Below are 21,822 nucleotides of genomic sequence, written 5' to 3' on the forward strand. Positions count from 1 at the left end.
CCACACGTAGTAGGTGTTATCAATACGGAGTTTATCATGCAGAAGGGAAACCTTTTTGCCACTATCAACTTCATTTTTTGCACTCAGCCAAAGTAATTTACGCCTTTTAACTGTCTCCGCAGAATAATCGTTTTGGATAGGCACTCCGGTCCCCTTCAGCTTTCCAACACTGCTCCAAACCTGTTGTTTTTCTAAGTAATCCTGAAAGTATAAGATAACTGGTGAATTCGCACCTCGGCGACCTAACCTGTGAATGCGGGCAACAAAAGTACACGTAAGTCCAAGTTTATTGTGGAAAACTTTGTCGATCACCTTTTGGCGCAATATTTCTGCAGTCTCGTTTTGTTCTTTTTTAATGCCAAACGCAATCAAATTGCTCCTGCGACTTCTATCCTCTTGATCAATCAACCTTGCACTCTGTGATTTCAATGATGCTTGGACTTCTGCTAAGCTTTCATGTAGGCCATCTATTTCCTTTGTCTTTGCGGCTATTATTTTCACGCTTTCCTCGAGTTCGTTCACGCGCACGCCAAAGTTCGCAAGAGTTTTTTCTGCCTGTTCTAGCCTACTGATAACTTTGGCCAAGTCACTGCGTATAGCTTGCTGGCCTATAACAAGTTGCTGAAGAATTTCCATGACAGAGGGATCTGGACCAGGGTTTTCCTCAATGTCTCCGCAAAGCAATAGCATCGATGTACAGAAACACTCATAAGCAAGGGTCAAAACCACATGTGGGCTCGGCATTACGACAAGACACCTTTCGTCATTTCTGTACGAACAAACACTGCTAACCTGGACAGTAAGCAAGAATTTTTGCGTTAGTGACATGATCCCCGCCGCCTCGCCGAGCCCACTGGTGAAGTAACGCTGGGGACACTCTTTTATAACCCATGCTGGAGACGTCACTGATGCGCGAAAATCCTGGAGTGGAACACTGCGCATCTCAGGCAGAAAGTCCGAATCCGGTACAGGGCAGCTTTCACCGACGGAGCCATCTTTGCTGTTATCCAATCCTAAGTGGTGACACGTGCTTGAAATCGTTGACGTATTCCCATACAGGCAGAAGGTCATTCTCTGTGTTGCATTCATAGATCCCTGGGAATCCTCATACCCCTCCTGGCACAATGGTGCAGCGGTTAAGCGATGCGCCACTGCCCTGCAATGGCAGGTGCTCTCAGCCTTGTGCGGCCCAGGCTGCTCTTATGATAGTCATTAATTTAACTGCCACCTGCCACGGTGTGCAGTCTGCTCACTATCCGGCGGGTAGGCTGTGATGACGCTGCAAGCTCACATTGCCTAGGTGGCCCACCTGCCTCCTAGATTGCTCTCTGGGCACCAGACTGTATTGCTAGCAAAACACACGACAGGACCGGTCGCAAAATGGACGTAGAGCAGCAGCTTGGGCTACAATGCAAGCAGGACCAACCCACCAACTCTCCCTCTCAACACGTGAAGATAGAACGCTGGATATGGACTACCGTAGCGGCTGCAGCATTTTCGATGGGACGTAGCTGTATTAGCCCTCCTGTATTGTTTCCACTGTGCTGCAAGCCCCACACATGCTCAGATACTGTTGCAAACCAAAGGGACCAAAGGCACTACTCCATGCGAGAGAGCTCACGGGTTGTGCTGTGCAAGGGGCAGCCATATGCAGCCGCACAGGCTGGCTCCAAGGGCATTGCTTCTGTCGTCCACTTAAAATGTGCAGTTTCTAGTTTATAAAAAATTAAAATTGCACGGGATGAAAGTGGTTGCCACGAAACAATGCACGTGGGCTGCAGCTTCTGCAAGCCCCGTTTGCATGCGTTCTGCACTGTGATTGATGGAAGCACTGGTGCCCGTTCGCTTACTTTATTAGCGCGTTGAAAGCCAGTCGTGGTACGGTCCACGAGCACACAGTGGCCGTAGTATTCTCGATGGCTTTTAGCGCACTGATTTTATTGAAGGCTTATCATCAATGTGTGTGTGCCTTTGCTGTGTGCTAGCGGCTGTTTTACACTGAAAGAACAAGCCAATTAAGACGGGTGCAATAAGCTGTAGCTTTACTGAGCTCCATTTGAAAATGCCACGGGGTTCAGTTGCGAGTTCAGAGGAATATGGAATTTCATAATTTTCAAATGGTTGTGAGGCTCCAATGCTTCAAATAGTAAAAGTACAGTGGAAATCGAATTGCAGATACCTAGTATCTGCAAACTATGCGCGATTTTGAATATTCATTCACCCCTATCGAAAGCATGTTAGCCTTTGTGCTGTTTGACCAAGCTGCCCTTTTGCCATTAAAGATCGTCATCAAGAGCACCGGAAGCTACATTGCCAAAATTAATTTTAGTGACATGTCCACTTGTATCAAAGTGGCTTTTGCCCACGCCTCTCTTATCACACCAGTTGCGAAACTCCCCATAGGGCCCATATAGTATTAATTAAATACAGTGCTCTGATTTAACCAAGACTTAGAAGTGAACTGACTGTTGTAATATATGTGGGCAGTAAAACAACCTGTTGTACTTAACAATGGAAATTGATGGTTGACAGCTGCAGTTGTGCTCGGGGACAAAATCATTGATACAGATGCAGTGCCACAATTTTCATTGACATTTATGTCCGACTGGTAAACTAAAAGATGAAAAAAAGGAAGACATTTTAGCACTCCTAAAGTAGGTGACAACAAATGGCAAGTCCTAGCTAGTGCCTCCACTTTATAACCTAGCTCCATGAAGTGGCCACAGAGAATAGTCCTGGCTTTGAAGCGGACTTTTGCAGCTGGTATGATCCAAGATCTCTGGCGTTTCTCCGCTTCCACATACTATCAAGCCAACGGGAATGATGTTGGTTTGCAGGAGCAGGTGGTGTCTGGGCTGGTGCAACTGTACAGTGTGGAGCGGCGGGTGGGCCAGCTGCTGCCCGGCCAGTGCGCCCATCTTTGCCGGCACCAGTTCACGGGGCAGCTGTATCCGTCTCAGCTGCTGTTGCTGGCTGACCGGGGCCCCGCGGGGCAGCGGCCCGAGGGTCGCCTACACCTGACCGAGCTGGGGCCACCCCCGGCCACTGGCGGTGCCCTCCGGGGGCCCATCGCCGAAACACTTGAGTTCTTCGACCCGCTCGACAAGTTCGACTTCCCAGTCTGTGTGCAGGTGGGGCTGGTCTGCGGGATGGGTGTACCTCAAAAGCGTGCCCAGAATGTATGTGGAAAGAGAAACGATTGCAAGTTTGGCAGTTTCCTAACCTGACAGCATAGTTAGTGGGGACACAGAAGGAAGAGAACATGCACCACAGGAGCTGCGTTCTCTTCTTTGTCTGCTCTGCACTGTTCCTATTAGTAACTAAGGAGGGGAAAATGACTTTCTGCTATGGATCGTAGACACTCATCTGGAATGCAGGCTTCGTTCATGGCACATTGCTGTGGGGGAAATAACAACCACCAGACATTCTTCAAATTGCCAGTGAGTGCTCAGAATTGTTAGTTCCCTGCATTTGAATGATATATTTGGCTCTTTGAAAGATGTGGCGAGTGCAGTGTTGGAAACACTGTGCACTAATCTGTGTCTTCACACTTTTTCAAGCCACCACGTTGTCTGTATCAACTACTTGTTTGTGCCCTCTGCATCCGCTTTGGGAGGAAACATTCTCTTTGCATGTTCAAGCACCTCTCTTCTCTGTAACTGTTTATGGTCTGCCATGCTTGGGAAACCACGTGCTCAGCATGTCTTCTGCCATGTAGGCAGGGCACAGGCAAGGTAATCAAAACCCTGAAACAATAAAGAGGTTTTAAACTTGCATGCTCACGATCATAAAAAAGAATAATGCTACAGACGAGGACAACGACAGAACGAGACAGGGTCAACTAGCCCAAATTTCTACCCTGCCTGCTCAAGACTTAGCTGAGTTGTGCCTCTGGCAATAATTTCCTCATTTTTTTTCACATTTTTCCTCATTGACCAGCGTTTTCTTTGGGTAGTCGTTGATCACAGTTCTATCACAGTCAGCAGTCAGTGGTGATTGAGCTGTGACATAACGTAGCAATGGCGAATACTGCACTGTCTTGCAAACGGTTGTGCAAGGGGCATGCCTAGTTCAGAGATCACGATAGATCAACTTAAGATAGTTGTGCAAAATAAAAGAAAACACGCACACACAATCATGCATCTGTGTCTGTCTCACTTTTGATCAGCATCTGTTTGGTGCTCCGATTTTAAAATGAGTACCTATATTGCATCATCTGTTTTCTGCATGGTAGGTGAAAGGAGTTTGTTGCCTTACCCCTGTAACTTGGTAGTGCGGTGATTGGTTGTTAAGCAGGGGACCTCTTTCTCATCTTTACCTATTTCTGTCGCAGTAGCTAGAGTGCATGGTTCGTGACACCTGTATGGTGCTGGCACGAATTATGTTCCAATCAGGGGAAAATTTTTGTATTTCAGATTTTTATTACGAGCATGCCAGGATTGTGCAGAAAAAATTCCAGCTTCCCCGATAAGTAATTATGCAATTTGTGATGGGTTTTCATGTATGTGCATCCTTACTCCACACTATTTTCAGTGTCTTAGTTATCCATCTTTTGACTCATTCCTGTCATAATAAATATGTAGGTAAATCAATGTATTTTAGGCGCTTCAGAGTGTTCATGCTTGCCAAACAAGCAAACAAAAATTGACTCTGACCAGAGCCATACTAGAGCTACAGTAAAACATGGAGCCATCCATTTTTCTAAAAATATATAAATTTCTGATTCATTTTTCATGTGTCTCAATATCTCACATCCTTCGCTGGCCAACAAAACAGTTGACTCCAAATATAAGACTCATATCGCTTCCGTCCCCACCCCACATTGTATAGAGCTGCCGCAGTGGCTGAGTGGTTATGGCGCTCGGCTGCTGGCCCAAAAGACGCGGGTTCGATCCCGGCCGCGGCGATCAATTTTCGATGGAGGCGAAATTTTTGAGGCCCGTGTACTGTGCGATGTCAGTGCACGTTAAAGAACCCCAGGTGGTCGAAATTTCCAGAGCCCTTCACTATGGCGTCTCTCATAGCCTGAGTCGCTTTGGGACGTGAAAACCCCCTTAAACCAAACCAAACCACATTATGTAGTTTCCCGCGGGATGGTGTGACGGCACGTGCGCAGCTCAATGCAATAAATGCACAGCGATACAATTGTGAAGCCAGCAGTGGGAGGCAAAGGAGGTAACAGGTGATAAAACGGCTTCCTCACATGCGGCCTGACCCGCTGCGGTGGCTCAGTGGTTAGGGCGCTCGACTACTGATCCTGAGTTCCCGGGTTCGAACCCAACCGTTGCGGCTGCATTTTTATGGAGGCAAAACGCTAAGGTGCCCGTGTGCTGTGCGATGTCAGTGCACGGTAAAAATCCCCAGGTGGTCGAAAGTTTTCCGGAGCCCTCCACTACGGCACCTGTTTGTTCCTTTCTTCTTTCACTCCCTCCTTTACCCGTTCTCTTATGGTGTGGTTCAGGTGTCCAACGATATATGAGACAGATACTGCGCCATTTCCTTTCCCCCAAAACCAATTATTATTATTTATATTATCACGTGCGGCCCGGCTCACTAGCAGCAAACGGTTCGGTAGTTCTGGATACGGGCGCGCGCACGACTGTTTGTCCAGGAGAGTGACCGCCAGTGCGAGCACACATTCCGTACAAGTGGAGAGGGGTAATTCGCTGTTTTCAGTCTGCCACCTGCCAACTGTTTGTAGATGGCAGCTGGCTGTTTCATGCACCACTCGTGGACCACCCATGTCACCTGCCAGATGGCAGACATATGTCACCTGCCAGATGGCAGGTGACATATGTGGACATGGGGCTCTTATGCTGTTGCATAAAAGAAAATCATCCATGGCGTTGTTGTGTTAGGTGTTGTTGTGCAACTTCTTGAAGTCTATCAAACGGTCTACATACAAATTACTCTGCCTGTATCAAGTCCAGTGTAGTGGTGGTCAGCTTCTTTCTTCGCTACATTGGCAGGTGTCCAGCAGCCAGGGCCTGGTGTATGTGCTCACCAAGTGTGGTGTGGTGCACCTGTGTGACCTGGAGACGGTGACACCTCTCTGCCTGCACGTTGTGTGCCCCGACATCACCTTCGCAGCATCCATCACCCCCACCTGCGGGCTCATGGTTGTGTCGCGTAACGGCCAGGTGAGTTGGTGAGGTGCCTGCGGCCACCTTGGACATCTCACACTTGAGTACAAGTTCTGCTAGGAGCAAAAGCGGTGTGTGCCACTCAGTTTTAAGGTTCTATTTCTTGGCTCATGAGTGGCGTGGACGGAAGTTGTCCGCACGAACTGTCCATCATAAGTTGCATGGGGATTAAAATAAAATGTGAAAGTTGATGAAGCAACAGTTGATGAGAAACGTATATGTAATGAAATAACATTTAAGAAATTAGAAATAATAAAAGAAAAAAAATTAACAAGAAATAAAAACCAGAAATATAAAACAAATATAAATAAGGTAAAAACTTGAAAAGAAAAGATTAAAAATAATTTTAAGAATTAAAAAAAAGAAATGAAAAATGTGTGGAGAAAGAGAACAGGGACAGGCCTTCGCGTTTCTGCTCTTAAGCAGACTAAAGTGCAACCCTGTAATTTTTTTTATTGCACTTTGTAGCTGCGCCCCCTTCCGGCAGAGCTTTCTGTCGAGACAGGCAACGAGGTGACTTATCTTACCTGGAGGCATGCTATATTGCTCAGTTTGAGCCGCAGTGCTCTAGCTTGGCGAAAACGCCAAAAGGCATCGCAGGCCAGGCAGCTGTGCACGGCATACAGTTCCTGGCAGTTCACAGGCACCATTTGAACAGGGGGCCATCCAACAATTTTTGTTGTGACCTTGTCGACTTAGCTGCAGCACTGTGTGGCATTATGCATTTTCTGGTCCCGACCTTTAGCGAATACGCACAGGGCACTTACGTTGGTTACAAGTTTGGAAACACCGTGAGAAGAGCCAACTTCTCTTTTTGGGCTAATTATTTTAGAGCGAGAGCTCTACTCCTCAGGGTACAACTTACGAATTTGATGTGACTGAGGCAGTGACCTTCAATGCCTCACAAGGTCAAACCGAACTTGACTGCATGGTGGTATGGCCCAAGCTATGGTAGTATCAAATGACTATCACCACCAGGTACCTGACCTTGGCCTTTGACGTTGACATTTGATTTGCGACAGTGAGACCATGCTTAACAAAGCTTTCGCTCGTATAACTAGGTTCAAGCCACGTTCAACCCCAGCCATTTTTTTACCCCGTGTTTAAAATCTGGTTACAATGGCACGATGTGCAGTTCCATGTTTTCTAGTTTCATAGGCGTCTAGGTACGAGCATTTTGTGCTCATATCTAGGGTTTCCTCACCCAAGTACAATGACATAATTAAAGGATGAGGTTTAACCTCACTAACAACATTGTAAAGGCAGATGACTCCCTGGAAAGGGAAAACCACTTTGGTGGCAGTGGTAGTCTCCCAGCCCGGTGGTCAAAGAACTTAGCTTGGCGAGCAGAGGTGGGCAGGCAGAGATGATTTGGTTTGGTTAATGGGAGTTTAACGTCCCAAAGCGACTCAGGCTATGAGGGACGCCGTAGTGAAGGGCTCCGGGAATTTCAACCACCTAAGGTTCTTTAAGATGCACTGACAACACACAGTAGACGGGCCTCTAGGATTTCGCCACCATCGAAATTCGGCCACCGCGACTGGGATCGAACCCGTGTCTTTCGGGCAGGCAGAGATGAGGCAAACGAATCAGAGAGTGGTGTTGTGGTGCCTTTGCAGGCTGAACAGGTGTAAAAATTCTGCATCGGTCTATTTTAACTAGTCACAGGAAATACTTTTCATTTGACTCAGTGTAAAACACTTGAGTAACAGTGTCGTGGGGTGCTGCTACTTTCGGAGTTACTGTACCAGTTTCTGCCCAGCAGGAGGTGGCACTGGTCCCTACAGTTTCACAGCCCACTTAAATTTCAAGGTTCAGGTCGGCAGAGTGCAGGAGTTTTCTGTCTCTTTAGCAAGCATCAGAAGATTACTGATCCCAGAAGCTCAGCTGCACAAAGCAGGCCACAATGTGTAATCTCTCAGCAAAGTTTGAGCATGGCTAAAGTGGTGGTCTTAGAGCAAACATGTGATTAGTGTGAAACATAAATGTGCAGCTTATGGCAATAGAAGAAATGTTTTATCACTATGTGGCTGTGGTGGTAACTCACACATGCTAAGGATAAAGTTTTTTTATTATAGAGAGCCTCAGATTCCAGCTAATTTCAGAACACAGTGGGGATCACTGAAGTGTCTGAAAAACAAGGCAGCCAAAAATAAATGCAAACATCAGCCTCCCAGTTTTCGTGCTGATAAAAAAATCTTTTTTTTTTTTTGTAGACAATGTCACCCTGTGCGGACATGTTTTCAGATATGTTCAGTTTTGACAGCTTTATTTATTTTGTTATAGTGATGATGGCCTTTGGATCGCTATAGTGAGTTTGTGTGCTGATTGTCTAGGATTAAATCGTTGTTTCGGAAGACTGCCTCCACTGCATGGCACGTGAGGCAGGACTATTTTTGACGGGCTATACTTCGTTTCATACATCAGGTGCAACGCTGCGAAAGGTACGGAAGTAGTCTGCACTGGAAAATAAAGGCAGGCATGTTATTCCGCGCCTGTTCTGTGGTCGAGTGGTCTAAGGCACGAGGAAGTGACAGCGTGTCGTCAGCAATATGAATGCATTTAATTAAGCTGATGACAAATGTGTCATGCAGTAAGCCTACAAGCAAAGGATTTACTACTTTTCGATCACCACAAGGAGCGCACTACTTTTCAGTCTCAGATGCAGGCAGCGCAAAAAAGAGCACTAGCTTTGACAGCGTTGCACCTGATGTATGAAACGGAGTATAGGTGTTGTCAGTCCCAATCCCAAGCACGCTGAATCGTTTGGGAGTCTGAAAATCTTGCTTCCTCCATGTCATTTCAGTTTAGAGGATGGTTTGTAGTCTTCCGGTTTAAACTATGCACCACGCTCTTCACCGATACTTGAGTGCTCCGCAGCTTTCTAAACACACACTGGCGCATCTGCACGCCGAGCAAGCCACCGCTGCCGGTGCTCCCTTCAAACGATAAACACACCACGATGTTATCGGCGCGCTGACTTTGGCAGCACTGCAGATGGCAATGCCACTGAATGATGACGGTGCAAAATTGAGGAACGAGTTAAGAAGCAGCTAATGCATTAAAAAATGTCGTCAGTAATCTGCACATTTTGACGCTTGCACATCATCAGCACAATCTTAATATCGGTATGCACTTAACGCACACATAGCAAGTGCTTTCACCAGCCCTGCATTCTGTGGCTGTGCTGTTGCCATCATGTCGCCAGTGAGCACATGTGACAAGACCAACTCAATACGTAAGAGTGATTAAAATGCACTGGGACACCTCATGTAGAGCCCAGAATGAAAGGATGAAGATGACGGAAAAGATTAGGTGGCAGAACTGCCAAATGCCTGAGGCAGGCGCTCTGGTGATGTTGGCCTTTGTAGTTGAGCTTTCTGGGTACGTGGAGCTGAATACCAGTATTGAACTGCTGATGTGTTTTTGTTTACATGCCACATATTACAAGTGTGACAAATTTGAAACTGTGAAGAGTTTCATTGCAGGTGCAGGGTCCTCCTTTTGAAGAATGCCACCACTTTCTTCTTGGTGGTCGAGTCGTAGTTGTATGCCTTCCATGCGCTCTGCTGCTACGTGTTTCTGCAGCTTGGGTGGAAAGGCTGAGCTCAGAAGAGACCCACAAACTGCTGCTACTGTTCAAGTTTGCATGGCAGTTGATCTCTGGCAATGATAATAGCATGCCGTCACTTGTGTGCAATGCAATTAGTGTACACCAACATGTGGACAGTGTCATCTCTGCAGGTCAAATTGTGTGTTATAATGGAACCAATTTTCAGTCTCCCTTGAAATTGAAGATAAAGAACTTTCACTGTAAAAACTAAACTTGGCTTGGCTACTGGCAGCAGTGGTGTGGTTAGCATGAATGGAGTCTGAAAAATTTAGATATTAGTCGCAGTGCATTTAAAATTTTATTCCACAGTTATACTACGTTGAATCTCTGAGGCTAAGTGCAAAAAAATCAAGCGAGTCCAAAATATTGGTCATTGAATGTGTATGCAAACTCCAAGATAGACAGTGTCGCAAGGTAGACTGGCTTGGGTGAGAGCAGAAGTGGTAGTCTCAGGAGGGAAATCTCTTCAGCTGCAGTGTGGAATCTCTACACACTGCCCCAGAGCCGAGGCTGGCAGCCATAGCCCTTCTGGCACCCTGAAGCAGATTTTGTGTTTTCTTCAGAGCACTGTATCTTTCTGAGCACGCTTGTATAACCTTCCAGTTCTAAGTTGTTGCTTAGCTGTCCTTGGGTATCGGGTGCCTTGAGTGTGCACATGGCCTCCCAAGCAGTTGTGTATTGAAACTGGTCATTGTTAGGCGGAATATTTTCTTCATTCATCCTTTTGTAAGGTGGTCTGCTGTCAGTGCAACAGAACAGGTGTAGGCCTTTTTGCGGGGCCACAAGGCAAATTAGAACATCTGGACCAGTATTCTTTAAGTGTCCACTAAGTAGACACGTCCACTTTGGTCCATGCCAAATGGCTAGAGCCTCATGTGTGCAAGTGATGGCTTCATGACAACAGCTGATCAGTCTTTTCTGTGACACCATCTTGGCTTAAACTGCATTTGCCGTCGTGTCTATATTCGTAGTGCAAAATGATTATTACATAACTATTGGTATAAATATACTAACAATTTGGATTAAACCATTTGAAAGCAGATATAGACAGCCTTCGTTTTACTTGAAGGTGGTTGAGGCCTCCATGTAACTAATATGTGTGAGGCAACGACAGTGGCATTTAATCCTTTTTGGAGTAAGAGAATGCACCTAATTTAAGTCGTATCCCTCAATATGTCGATTTGGTGGACACCTGAAGTAGCATAGCATTAGATTAGATTAGATTAGATTAGATAAAGGCAGATGAGCAAAACAGAGATAACAGCGTAGGCACATGCACACAGTGAATGTGGCATGGATATTGCTTGATGGAGTGGCAATCTGCAATAGTGGCAGGTGTCACAGACAAATGTGCTGTGCACGTCCAATGCACGTGAAATAGACATATGACTGTCCAGACTACAAACAGTGCCTATGCAACCCTTATACACTGCCACCACGGTGGCTCAGTTTCTGCAGACTTCTGCCACTCAGAATGGGGTCATGGGTTTAGTCCTGGCTGTGGCAGGCACATTCGAGCGCACATTAAAGAACCTCGGCTGATTGAATTCAATCTGGAGATTTTTACTGTTTACAACGTGCCTCAAAGCCACTCTCTCAGCTTTTAAGCATTTCTTTTTTTCCACAGAAGTCGTCAAACCCTATGCTTTAGGCACGAAATGCTCAGAGGTGGCATTTCTTTTATTCTCCTTTTCAAGAGCAAAATTTAGCTAACTTAAAGGGCACTTGTGGACTTTTATGGGTTATTGGCATCACATTGCAGAAGATTAAGATGTGTGGTCATGTGTCAAGATCCTGCACAGTGAACGCTGCGAAGTGGACTACACAGTGTGAGCAGTGATGCCAAGTTTCTTTGCGTGGTGCTGGATGGTGCTTGTGGGAGGCCCATTAAGGTGACAGAGTAGATACCATGGGAAGGGAAATTTAGCCAGGTGGAGTGATCGAATTCGGGAAATTTGCTAGGATAGGATGGTTGCTGCCTAATTAAAGATTAGTGGGAGGTGCAGTGGACATAGTCTAGCTGATGGCAGTGATGTAAATGAAGTGGTGCTCATGTGTAGGGGGTTGGGCTTTATGGTTTAAACAAAAAAAAAACAATAAAAGTACGCCAAATTCAGTTTTAAAATTTTGGATTCAACCGAGAAAGGTCGGTATTCTTGGCATGCAAGGGATAGCTAGCTGGCTGTTGAGTACGAAATACACGCAGTCAAGGTTAATAATTACCTCAGTAGGAATGCGTGTGATGCGACGATGGTATTGTCAGATAAGCAGCCCAGTTGTGCGATCTGAGGTCTAGTGCAGTCCACTTGTGACGGTATTTAGAAAACTGGAAAACTTGATCGTTAATGCAATTATCGTTATATCTGGGCTGCGTATAGGTTTTGCCCCATGCATGTAGCCATCGCCACTGATGCTCCTGTCAAGGGCGCACAGCATGTTGGCACTCTGCCAAGTTCGCCTAGCGAGCCACCCTTATTGGACAAGGCGATGTGGTGATTTTATTCCGCATAGCATCTTGCCGCGCTGCCAAGGTCTGTGCCGTGGACAGTGCAAGACGGAGGAGCACCCTAAGAACATGTGACAACACTTAAAAAAAAAAGCTAATTTTCAGCGACAAAGTGTGTGTGTGGAGGGATTCAGATATATCGCCTTGTACTTAGTCAAACAGGTGGAAACTATGTTTGTGTGAGAAAGCGCTACGTGGCGTGGCGTGGACCAAGCAAGCTCTTCCCTCCTCCTTCCAGCGATTGTAACAATGATACTGCTTGGTCCCCAAGGCTGTGCGCAAAGCCCCCTCATGGATTTCACCTTTTCAGGTCGTTTTCTTCAAGATATTTAGGTTGTTGTTTTTTTTTATCAAACTTTCAGACATTCTGTTGGTAAATATCTTCAGGGCGGCCAGACTTTTTGCCGATAATTTTATCGTTATATATGGCTTATTTTTACATGGCAGCAATTGGAGAATTGATAAATCTAAAGAATTTGATCATTATAAGTGACATATCGTTATATCTGGTATCGTTATAAATGGATTGCACTGTATTGCCCTGCTAGTTCACACTCCTCTGCAGATCGGGAAACACCATCTCCTCACCACCTGCTAGCTAAGCACCGATTGTTCACTATCATCACCTGCCTAGAGCAGTTGGTCGGGTAAGTTAAGGTGATCAGCTGCATGTTGGGACACTGACCGGAAACCGTGCATCAGTGTCACGAAAAAGTATCGTGCTCTGGCTAGCGCAACAAGTGAGCGGCAGTTTCATTGCTGCCATCACCACGCAGACCTCATAATGCCCTGCTCTCGCACTGGACCCAGTGTGACAACCCAACGATAACATGTCAGCCTAGTTCTTAGAAGTAAACACTTCCGTTTTTGTTTGCTGGCTTTCTCATTTAATTTGAGTTACTATTTTAATGACAATCACGATTTCATCTACAGGAACAGCTCCAAGTACTACCATTTCCACGTTGATTGGGTAAATAGACTGTTCATGCTGACAAAAGCACTGAGATAGACTACAATTGATTTTTTACCAGGCAGGATTGCTACATTAAATCACAAAAAAACTGCGATTCATTCGTTGAAAATAACATTCGCCAAAAAGGAAACAAAACTTGCATTCTGAAATAAAAAGCTGATAGAAGTCCACCAAATTTTGAAAAAAATTGAAGGCCGAAAAGTCTGACCCCTATTTGTGAGCTACCCACCCTAAAGCCTCTCGCACCTCCGTTCATTTTCTGGGGAGGGGGGGAGATCAACCAGATGCTCTTACTTTTAACCTTGCAGGTTCTCCTGGTGGAGATCAAGAAAGCGGCGCTCCTGCGGCGCATCGTGGAGGTGGTGAACCGGCCGGCCATCGCCACTCGGCTCCGCCAGACCCTGCCTTGAGTGCGCATCGATTGGCTGCCCCACCCGACCGCTGCTCCTGCAGCAGCGCTGGTGGTGCCCTGGGTCAAAGTATATAATGCTCTTGTGCCGTCTAGTCAGTGTAACGAGGGTGCTGTACAGAGAGGTTGTGTATGTACTTAGGGCGTTCGTGCTGTGCTTGTTTTCCAAACTTGATAAGGGGCAGATGTTGCTCTCCTTTTCTGTTACTTTTTTTAAGGGAAAAAATGATGCACCTAGTTGTGCAGGCCTGTCCAATTCTCAAAGCTGCACCTAGTGGTTATAATAGAATTTTTGTAATGGGGACGGTCCTATTGTATCAGCACAAGTCGGACTGAGTACAGCGCTTATTTGCTGAAACAAATCACTTGCTGAAGATAAAATGTTCAGGGCACATTTTCCTGGCTATATATGCCTTGGAGCACAGGCCTAAAATTTGTCCATCTCTTTTTAGCAGCCTTTGTACTAGACATTTCTCACCTTTGCACAGGATGTTGAAGATATTTACCGGTTAATCCTTGATGCTGTAGCTTTTGTGGTCGGAAAAGCCAGAATTCTGATAGGTTACCAAAGATAATTGGCTATGCACATCTGACTCAAAGGTGTCTTCCCAACTCTCTCATTCTTATCATACTATGACCATTCAAGTCCTAATGAGACTCCAAGTCCTGCGCCTTCAAGTGTAAAAGCCAGTACAGAAACTTTCCCAGGCATCTCATAAGTGTGCCAGGAGCGGAATTTTCTTGGCCATCATGTTGCTTGCAGCTCGGCGAAAGTTCTTATAAGCATGGTGTTGCTGCATAACGCTTCACACTGCTCCGTGCTGATTGTTACACATGCTGGTGCACCTTGTTTGATCCCTTGAGGATAAGTCCACTTGCATCTAAGCCACTTGTGCCATTTCTTTAGTGCAGCTCTGGTCTTGCACGGTGCTGAAAAAGCTGCAGGCATCCTTTTCGAGTTGGAAACAAAACAGTTTGCCTATTGATTCTGTCCGTTCGTGTTTTTATTTTGCAATTGTACTGCATTGTCTTATGTGAGGGGAAAAGGTTGATGCTTTACCCTATGGGTTCTGAATGAGGGGTCAAAATCCTGCAAAATATCTTGTATAGCTCGTGGTTATTGTTAGTGCGTTTTATGCTATCTTGTTTTGTTTGGTTATATGCAGCTGGGTTGACACTCAGGTTAAAATCAGCAAAGGCTCACATTGTTTCAGCTTGCTTGTTTTTAGCTCCTCAATGGGCATTGAAACTCCCTTGGACGTCCCAGGCACATCCTAAATGTCCACAGGACATCCAAGGAAATTTCAGTGCCCATTTGGCCATCCATTCTGCACATTAAATGACAACGAAAATGCTGGTAAGCTTGAAACTTCTCTTTTTTTGTGTGTGTGTATATGTGTTTAGCCAGCAGGCTAAAAGCAAAATGGACCGAGGTGAAGGCCACGAATGTTAATGTGTTTTTCTGGCGCATTTTTGAGAGGCGATGATTTTCACGCTTCTGGGATACCTAGTTTGATAATATTTTTCTGAGTGGGATTCGAAGCAACTTTCTTTGGGTAGGCTGATGAATGAAGTCTTACGGGTGATACGAAACCTCCAAGGCATTTGGTGTTCGTTGTAATTTGTTGTTGGTACTTAAATTCCTGTTTACAACCTTTTTTTGCTGATGCTGCTACATGTATCACGACATACACTACCGCGTGGCAGTGGTATATTCGGAAATGATTTGAAGCTCTGCGCTGAAACTAGCCTTGTGGAACTCTCTCCAGCAGCCAGTTGTCAGGGTGACATGTTTCTTAAAGTGACACTGGAAGTAGGGGCGATTCTTTTAATGCTATAGCATTAGGAGGGCCACGAAGGTTAAAACTCTCCAGTGGCAGTGTCTGTGTGAACCCTCCACCTGCCAAGTCTGGCAGGTGTTGTTTAGGGGGTTTCCCTCCCTGCACCTGCCATTTGCCAACCATCCCCCTGTCCACTTTTAGGGAAGAGGAAGGAGACACTGGTCAAAGAATGACTCTGAAAAAATGAAAACTATCCGGAATGACTGAGCAAAAAATGAATAAAAAAGCAATTACAGATAGAAATGGAATAATAATCACAATTGGAATTGGTTGGCAAGTGAAAGAAACATGCTATCGCATTTCCTCTGCGTCAATCCAATTGTTCACCCATAAACTATTCTTTCGGTTTCAATCGTATTCAGAAAAATGTATATGCATTAACTGCCAGACTGTTTCCAAGTGCATGAGTTGCAAAGGTTTCATAGTATTCAGCATCCGGTCTGAAGGAGCTGTTTCTTATTGATTCGTCGTGTTCAGTCAGAAATTGAGTGCTGGACCAGAAAGAGAGGGAAACAAGAATGTGTTCCCAACTTGCTGCAATTTCTGGGTTACTCTTTCAACACCAAGAGACCTCCCAAGTCTTCATTTTTGCTAGTTATCTTTTTTTGCATTTTGAGCTATCGATCAGCCTCTTGTGGCACGTGATGAGCTGCATTGGCTATTGTGTGACATTTACTTTTTTGTCCTTTGTTGTTCTGTGTTCACTTTTTAGCATCTCTTATGTTTTTTTGTTGCCACCACCAATTGTGATGGCGTTGCTTATTGCTGCATTCCTGTTTTTGCTGAGTGCACGAATTTTATACCAAAAAGCCTAGACAGAGATGGGAGGCAAATATTCTTGTGTTCACCATGGTACAGTGCACATCTGCTGTTCATTTTTCTTCCTCTCATGTTGTAGGTCTCTTTCAAGTGTGTGTCTGAAATTTTGGGAAAGAAAGGCTCTTCTTTTGTTCTAATGCAACATCTTACGCAAACTAGCCATTGCACATGTATTCCGTGCAGAACTGAGAGAGCAGGGGCTTTGTAAATGAGCTTCCAAGTGTCTGTTTTCTCGCAAGCTACTCGCGCATTAGAAATGAAGTAATCAGGCTTCATAATATTGTGATTAAGGTGTTAATTTTGATTAAGCATATTGTACTCTAACCAGTGAAAGACATGAGTGTGTGTTAATTTATATTAAAATAATTTTTCCCTTTCTGAGTCAGTCTTTGTTGTTCAGTGTAACCACACAAAGCTATTTTTTCTTCACGGTGGAAAAAAAACAAATGAAGCTGTATAATGCTGCATTACATTGTCATTAAGCTGGACTGCAGGTTTTGTGCAGGCAGTATGCTTTTCACATCGCAGGACTTTGTCCACGGAACTCAATATATTTCCAGTGCTTCTAGGCATCCAAATGAGCAAAAACCGAGCCTGGTTGGTGCTTCATCTTTGAAACGTTTAGCACATTGTGTAAGATGGCATGGGAATGGAGTAGAATCAAGGATTCCTGTGCACGTTAGTTGCTTTTGCTTCCATCGCGGTCTGACTTTTCTGTTAGCGGTACAGTAAAAGCTCGTTAATTCGAACACCATTAGTTAAAAAATCTGGATAATTCTAACTGCCAGTGCAGTCCCTACCAGCACCCATTTAAGTCCGTGGCGTCACACACTTGCCACTTGCAACTCTCGCAGTGGTTAAATCAAACAGGCTCCACAAAGTGAAGCCGTGTCCAGGTACAGCCATCGCGACAAGCCATCGTCCAAAAAGCACTACTCAAACCTGAATTCTATGCTGAAGAGTCACTCACGCAACAGCAGGCGTCATGACAAACGAATGGCCCTGTCTCTAAGAGCAGTCACACCACATAGTTTCGGTTTCACTTTTCTGAGCTCGGCTCCAGCCCACATCAGCCAGCCAAACGAGCCCAGCTACGCCATTTTTGGCACTGATTGTCGCATCACGCTTGTCTTTTCGATCGTCTTTTTGTTCCTCGCCGCTTCGGCATAGCTGAGCGTTTCAACATGAGTCTTCCGTTCTTCCAGTGCACCGAAACTGCGCATTCGTCGTGTGCTGTTCGCAGGTCATGTGGCAAAGCCTTCTTACATGCCACGCTGCCACTTGTGACGTGTGCAGCGCAGTAGGAGTGGAGGTCCACTGCTAAAAATAGTCATAGTTGCGCCTTTCTCATCTCAAAAGCAAGCCACCATTGCCCGTCTTTCACCAAATAAATTTACTGTGAAGCGCAGCTGGCAAAGGACCGGGTTAATTGGAGAGACATGGGAGAGGCCTTTGCCCTGCAGTGGGTGTAGTCAGGCTGATGATGATGAAGAAGCAGTTCTTGATAGTTTTTTCGCGGTCATTCAATAATTCGAACTTTTGGATAATTCAAACATCTTTCTTGGTCCCTTGACGTTCGAATTAACGAGCTTTTACTGTATATGTCTTAAGGACAGTGCTGACATTATCAGGTTTTGTATGTGACTGACTTAAGTGCTGAATTCTTGTGTGCACAGAAGAAAAGGTGTGAGGCTGTCTGAAAGCTCTGACTGCATATTTTTGTGCTGTAGTTTTATAGTTGCATATTTATATTGCGAGCCTCTGAGTAACCTTTGGTAATGGATGCTGCAAAGGGCAAGCTTTCTTGAGGACAGGTTTTAGCATGCCTAAGTGATCCTACAACTGGCTTAAAAAGGTACCTTTAAAAGCATGGAACATATCTAGACAGAAGAAAATTTCATGCCAGAAATTTAAAATTCACCAATTTCAGAAACAAGGCATCTCTTGACCTCCGCTACGAGCCTAGGAGTGCAAGAAAACAAACGGGGTCAAAATAGGTAAAGCATTCAAGAGAAAATTTGCTATGCAACGTAGATCTCTAGGCAGAAAACTGTAATAGAGAAAAACGTCCATTGTCCGGGCATTTTCCCTCAATGAAGAGCCACCACTGTTCATGAAAAAAAATCAGAGTTCTTCCTGGTTAGTTTCAGCAATGAAACTCCGGGGCATAAAAAAAAACGAGGCACACAAGCAGATAAAACAGTTTTTTTAAAAATGAATTTTTTTTCTTTCTGTGTGATTTCAAAGCCACGTCCCTCCTTAGACAGCTCTGAGGCTTTTTTGAATTCTGAGCATCTTGCTGAAACTTTCACAATAGGTTTTGTCTTTTGGTCCTTTGTGCAAAATTTCATGGCCGGGTGGCATTTTGTTTCCGTGCAAATCGTTTTTGAACTTTCTCATTACATAGCTTCAGTCAGGATTATTTCTACAGGAAACCTTGCGTGTGTGACGTCAGTTGTTTTTTTATCGACATTCGCTCTGTTGTTGCTGAAGGAAATAATTTTGAGCCCATTTTCTGTCCATTCAGACAAGCAGTGATTGAGGCTATTAGTTACAATCGCCAGTTTAGCCATTCAGTGCGCACGTGAGAGGTTTTGTGGCATCATCTATGATGTCATTTTTTGGCCTGTTGGACTTTGGTTGAAGCCCAGATTTGGTTTGATGTTTTTTTTTCTCTCTTTTTCAATTGTTTTCTTCATTGTATTGAAAAACAATGCATCGCAGCTAAGACAGGGAGGTAGTCAACTTGGAATGTTTGAAAACCCTTTTTTATTTGCAACCACTTTTCTCCGGCCTTTACATGCGACTTTCGGTGAGTGATGCTTGCAGAACTTTGTCATGTGCAAGCCACTGCCAAAAATTTTGATGCCTTGCTCCTGCTTTGTAACTTGTCAATTCAATTAGCAAGTCATGTTTCCACTGAATGCCTGCTCAGTTAAGAAAGGCCAGTTAGTATGAGCCAATGCAGCTTATTGGTTCCAATTGTTTTCTGGCTCATTCCAGTCAGTCCTTTTTAATTTGATGTCATACCTGTCATTGTATGCCACTGGCATAGCATGCTCAGGTGTCTCCATAATGGGGGTCAAAGTACAGCCGCGGTCAAAAATACGCGGCCCACGGCTCCGGTGCAAGGAGCGGCTGCGGGGCCGCACCGCGGCGCTGCTACCTCCGTCGGGCTACGTCGGTCGCTGGCTGCGAGGGTGTACAGAGTGACGACAAAGCTTCGCCCTCACTCTCTCCTGGGAACGCAACACGGCTGATAATTGTCAAGTGCGGCGTTCTGCTGAAGGGGAGTGCGCGCGGTTCACCGTTGCCGCCTCGATTCTGCTTCGCTCTCGTATGTCCCGCGCGCCCATGCGTGGTGAGCCTTGGTGCAAGGGCATTACAGTGCTCAAGAAATAGCGCAGAACAAGTTATTGTCGCGTCAGGACCCCGGTCTGTGAACTCGGTGAAGGCCTGTTTTGTTTCTGGTGGTGTGTTACTCGTAATTTCGTTGCAGCAGGAACGTGCTTAGATTTTTTCTAGCTTTGAATTAACAATTTTAAAGGAGCGAGCTCCAGCTACTAATTAGAGTTAACCCGACCAAGCACCGGGCGCTGGAGTGCGGCGTACACGAACGCGAGACGCGCGTAAGTATGGAATGCGAACCGAACTCGGACGCGTCGCAGGCAGACGCGCTTAGTCGAACTGCAGAACGCGCGCCTGCCGTAGCCAGTCTGTGCATAGGGAAAACGAGGTATCCGAGTTGGCGATGAAAGTCACACGCAGCACGCATTGCAGAGCTCTCTTTCGTACGGACCGTCAGCCGCGAAACAGTTGAACGCTGCACTTAACATTCATCAGCCGTGTGGCGTGCTCAGGGAAGAGTGAGGGCGAAGCTTTGTCGTCACTCTCTACACCCTCGCACTGAGCGCCCGACGCAGGTAGCAGCGCCGCGGTGCGGCCCCGCAGCCGCTCCTTGCGCCGGAGCCGTGGGCCGCGTATTTTTGACCGCGGCTGTACATGATAGCACCCATTCATATCGTCTGGGAAGCCCGAAACAATGTGAGACGAAATTTGGGCCTATTAGAGCCTGAAGTAACCTCCCCCTCACCTCTTCCCTCTGTGCATGTCTATGGTCACAGGGACTCGCTGCCTAGAGCTGTATGGTGTGGACCGTGTTTCTCAGTACCCAAGGCTAGCAAGCCACCCACAATGCTTAAAATCATGCAAGCAATTCCATAGGTGTATACAGCAATGATGGTCTCAAAGGACACTGGGTGCCATCGAGACTAGCGTTTAGACATTAGAATTTGTTTGGACAAGTCTTTTTTTGGCACTCTCGTTTTTGCCTGGGCCATTGTTTGTCTTTGAGAGATTGCTGGATGTCTCCCTGAATCCGTGAACAGCTTTTGCATTTTGGTTTGCTAGAGGTTTCTCCAAGGAGGGCTACACCACATCGTAGTTATTATTAGTGTGCCAAATGTTCTACAGGTTTGTGCACTGTCATGTGGTAAGGTGTTTGCCATGTGTCTTATGGTCCATGGTGAGCTGTGCAGGCTGGAAGAAAAGAAATGCTTGCTGTGTATATTGCTGTGTGTTTAATGTGCTGATAGCCATGCCTCCAATGACATGATCGGCGTATTTATCAGTGTGTGCAGACTGGCTGAATCCATAGTTTGTGAAGGGAGAGATGCAACGGCACAAGTAATGTGCTTGGCTTAGTTGAGCACGCGTTGAATTCCTTCTCTTTTTTCTTTTGATCTTGGCCTTTTATGAGCTCCACATGTGCACGTGGTCTGTACATTTTAAGACACCAGAAAAGTCTCATTTGGCGCTAGGCAAAAGAGGGAGAACTCCTGAAGGGAGGGTTCTGTGCACCAGTAGAGAGTATATCTATCTTTCTTGCTGTTTTCTTCCTTTATTGGCACCCTTCTGTTTGCTGTCTAACATTAAGGCAGAATAAGTAGTGCATGGTGTGCTTGTAGACTTTGAGCTATCATTCCCAACAGTGCACCTTTATTGGTTCCTGTCCAGACTGCTGTCTTTTATGGTGCTGCATTTGCCACTTAAGATTTGCCAAGCTCTTGCATAACACTGGAGCTACAGCTTGAGTTGCTGCCCCCCACCCCACCATGCCGGGTCTAGTCAAAAAGCACTGTTTTTGTTGGCTGCAGCAGAGTGCACTAGTATGTTGCTATTAATTTGCTGTCATCTGAAGTGTAGCTTGTGTTATAGGGTAGATTTTTCAAGCCTGGTGGCACCGTTTTGAGAAGCCCCAGCAAAAAAATGCGCGCTCGTTCTCGCTCCTACACAGTGAGCAACAAAAGACGACAGTTTCCCTGCTTTTCCACAGTTTTGAATCTTTGATGCCGTCCCGCTGTAATCACGTTTTGTGATCTCATCCATTACCGTGCCAAATGGGCGTGCCCTTCTGCGTCCAAGTTAGTTGATGTGCACACGTGCTCCTGTCCGTTAGATGGGTTTCAGTTTCTTCAGGCTGCAGCGGTAGCCAGCCAAGGTCAGCCAAATCCAGGAG

General features: G+C 45.7%; 1 protein-coding gene across 2 annotated transcripts in view; it reads left to right on the forward strand.

The window, feature by feature from the left end:
- Nucleotides 1–16,685, forward strand: part of LOC144122041 (clathrin heavy chain 1-like) — a 33,394-nt gene extending 16,709 nt beyond the window's left edge. For both annotated transcript variants that reach the window (XM_077655558.1, XM_077655557.1), the window contains exons 6-8: nt 2,838–3,131; nt 5,970–6,140; nt 13,544–16,685. In XM_077655558.1, coding sequence (XP_077511684.1) covers nt 2,838–3,131; nt 5,970–6,140; nt 13,544–13,645 — 567 coding nt within the window. In that variant the 3' untranslated portion in view covers nt 13,646–16,685. The remainder of the gene's footprint in view (nt 1–2,837; nt 3,132–5,969; nt 6,141–13,543) is intronic.
- The last annotated feature ends 5,137 nt before the right edge of the window (nt 16,686–21,822 follow it).

This window comes from Amblyomma americanum, chromosome 2 (genome assembly GCF_052857255.1).
Source record: "Amblyomma americanum isolate KBUSLIRL-KWMA chromosome 2, ASM5285725v1, whole genome shotgun sequence".
Lineage (NCBI taxonomy): Eukaryota > Metazoa > Arthropoda > Arachnida > Ixodida > Ixodidae > Amblyomma > Amblyomma americanum.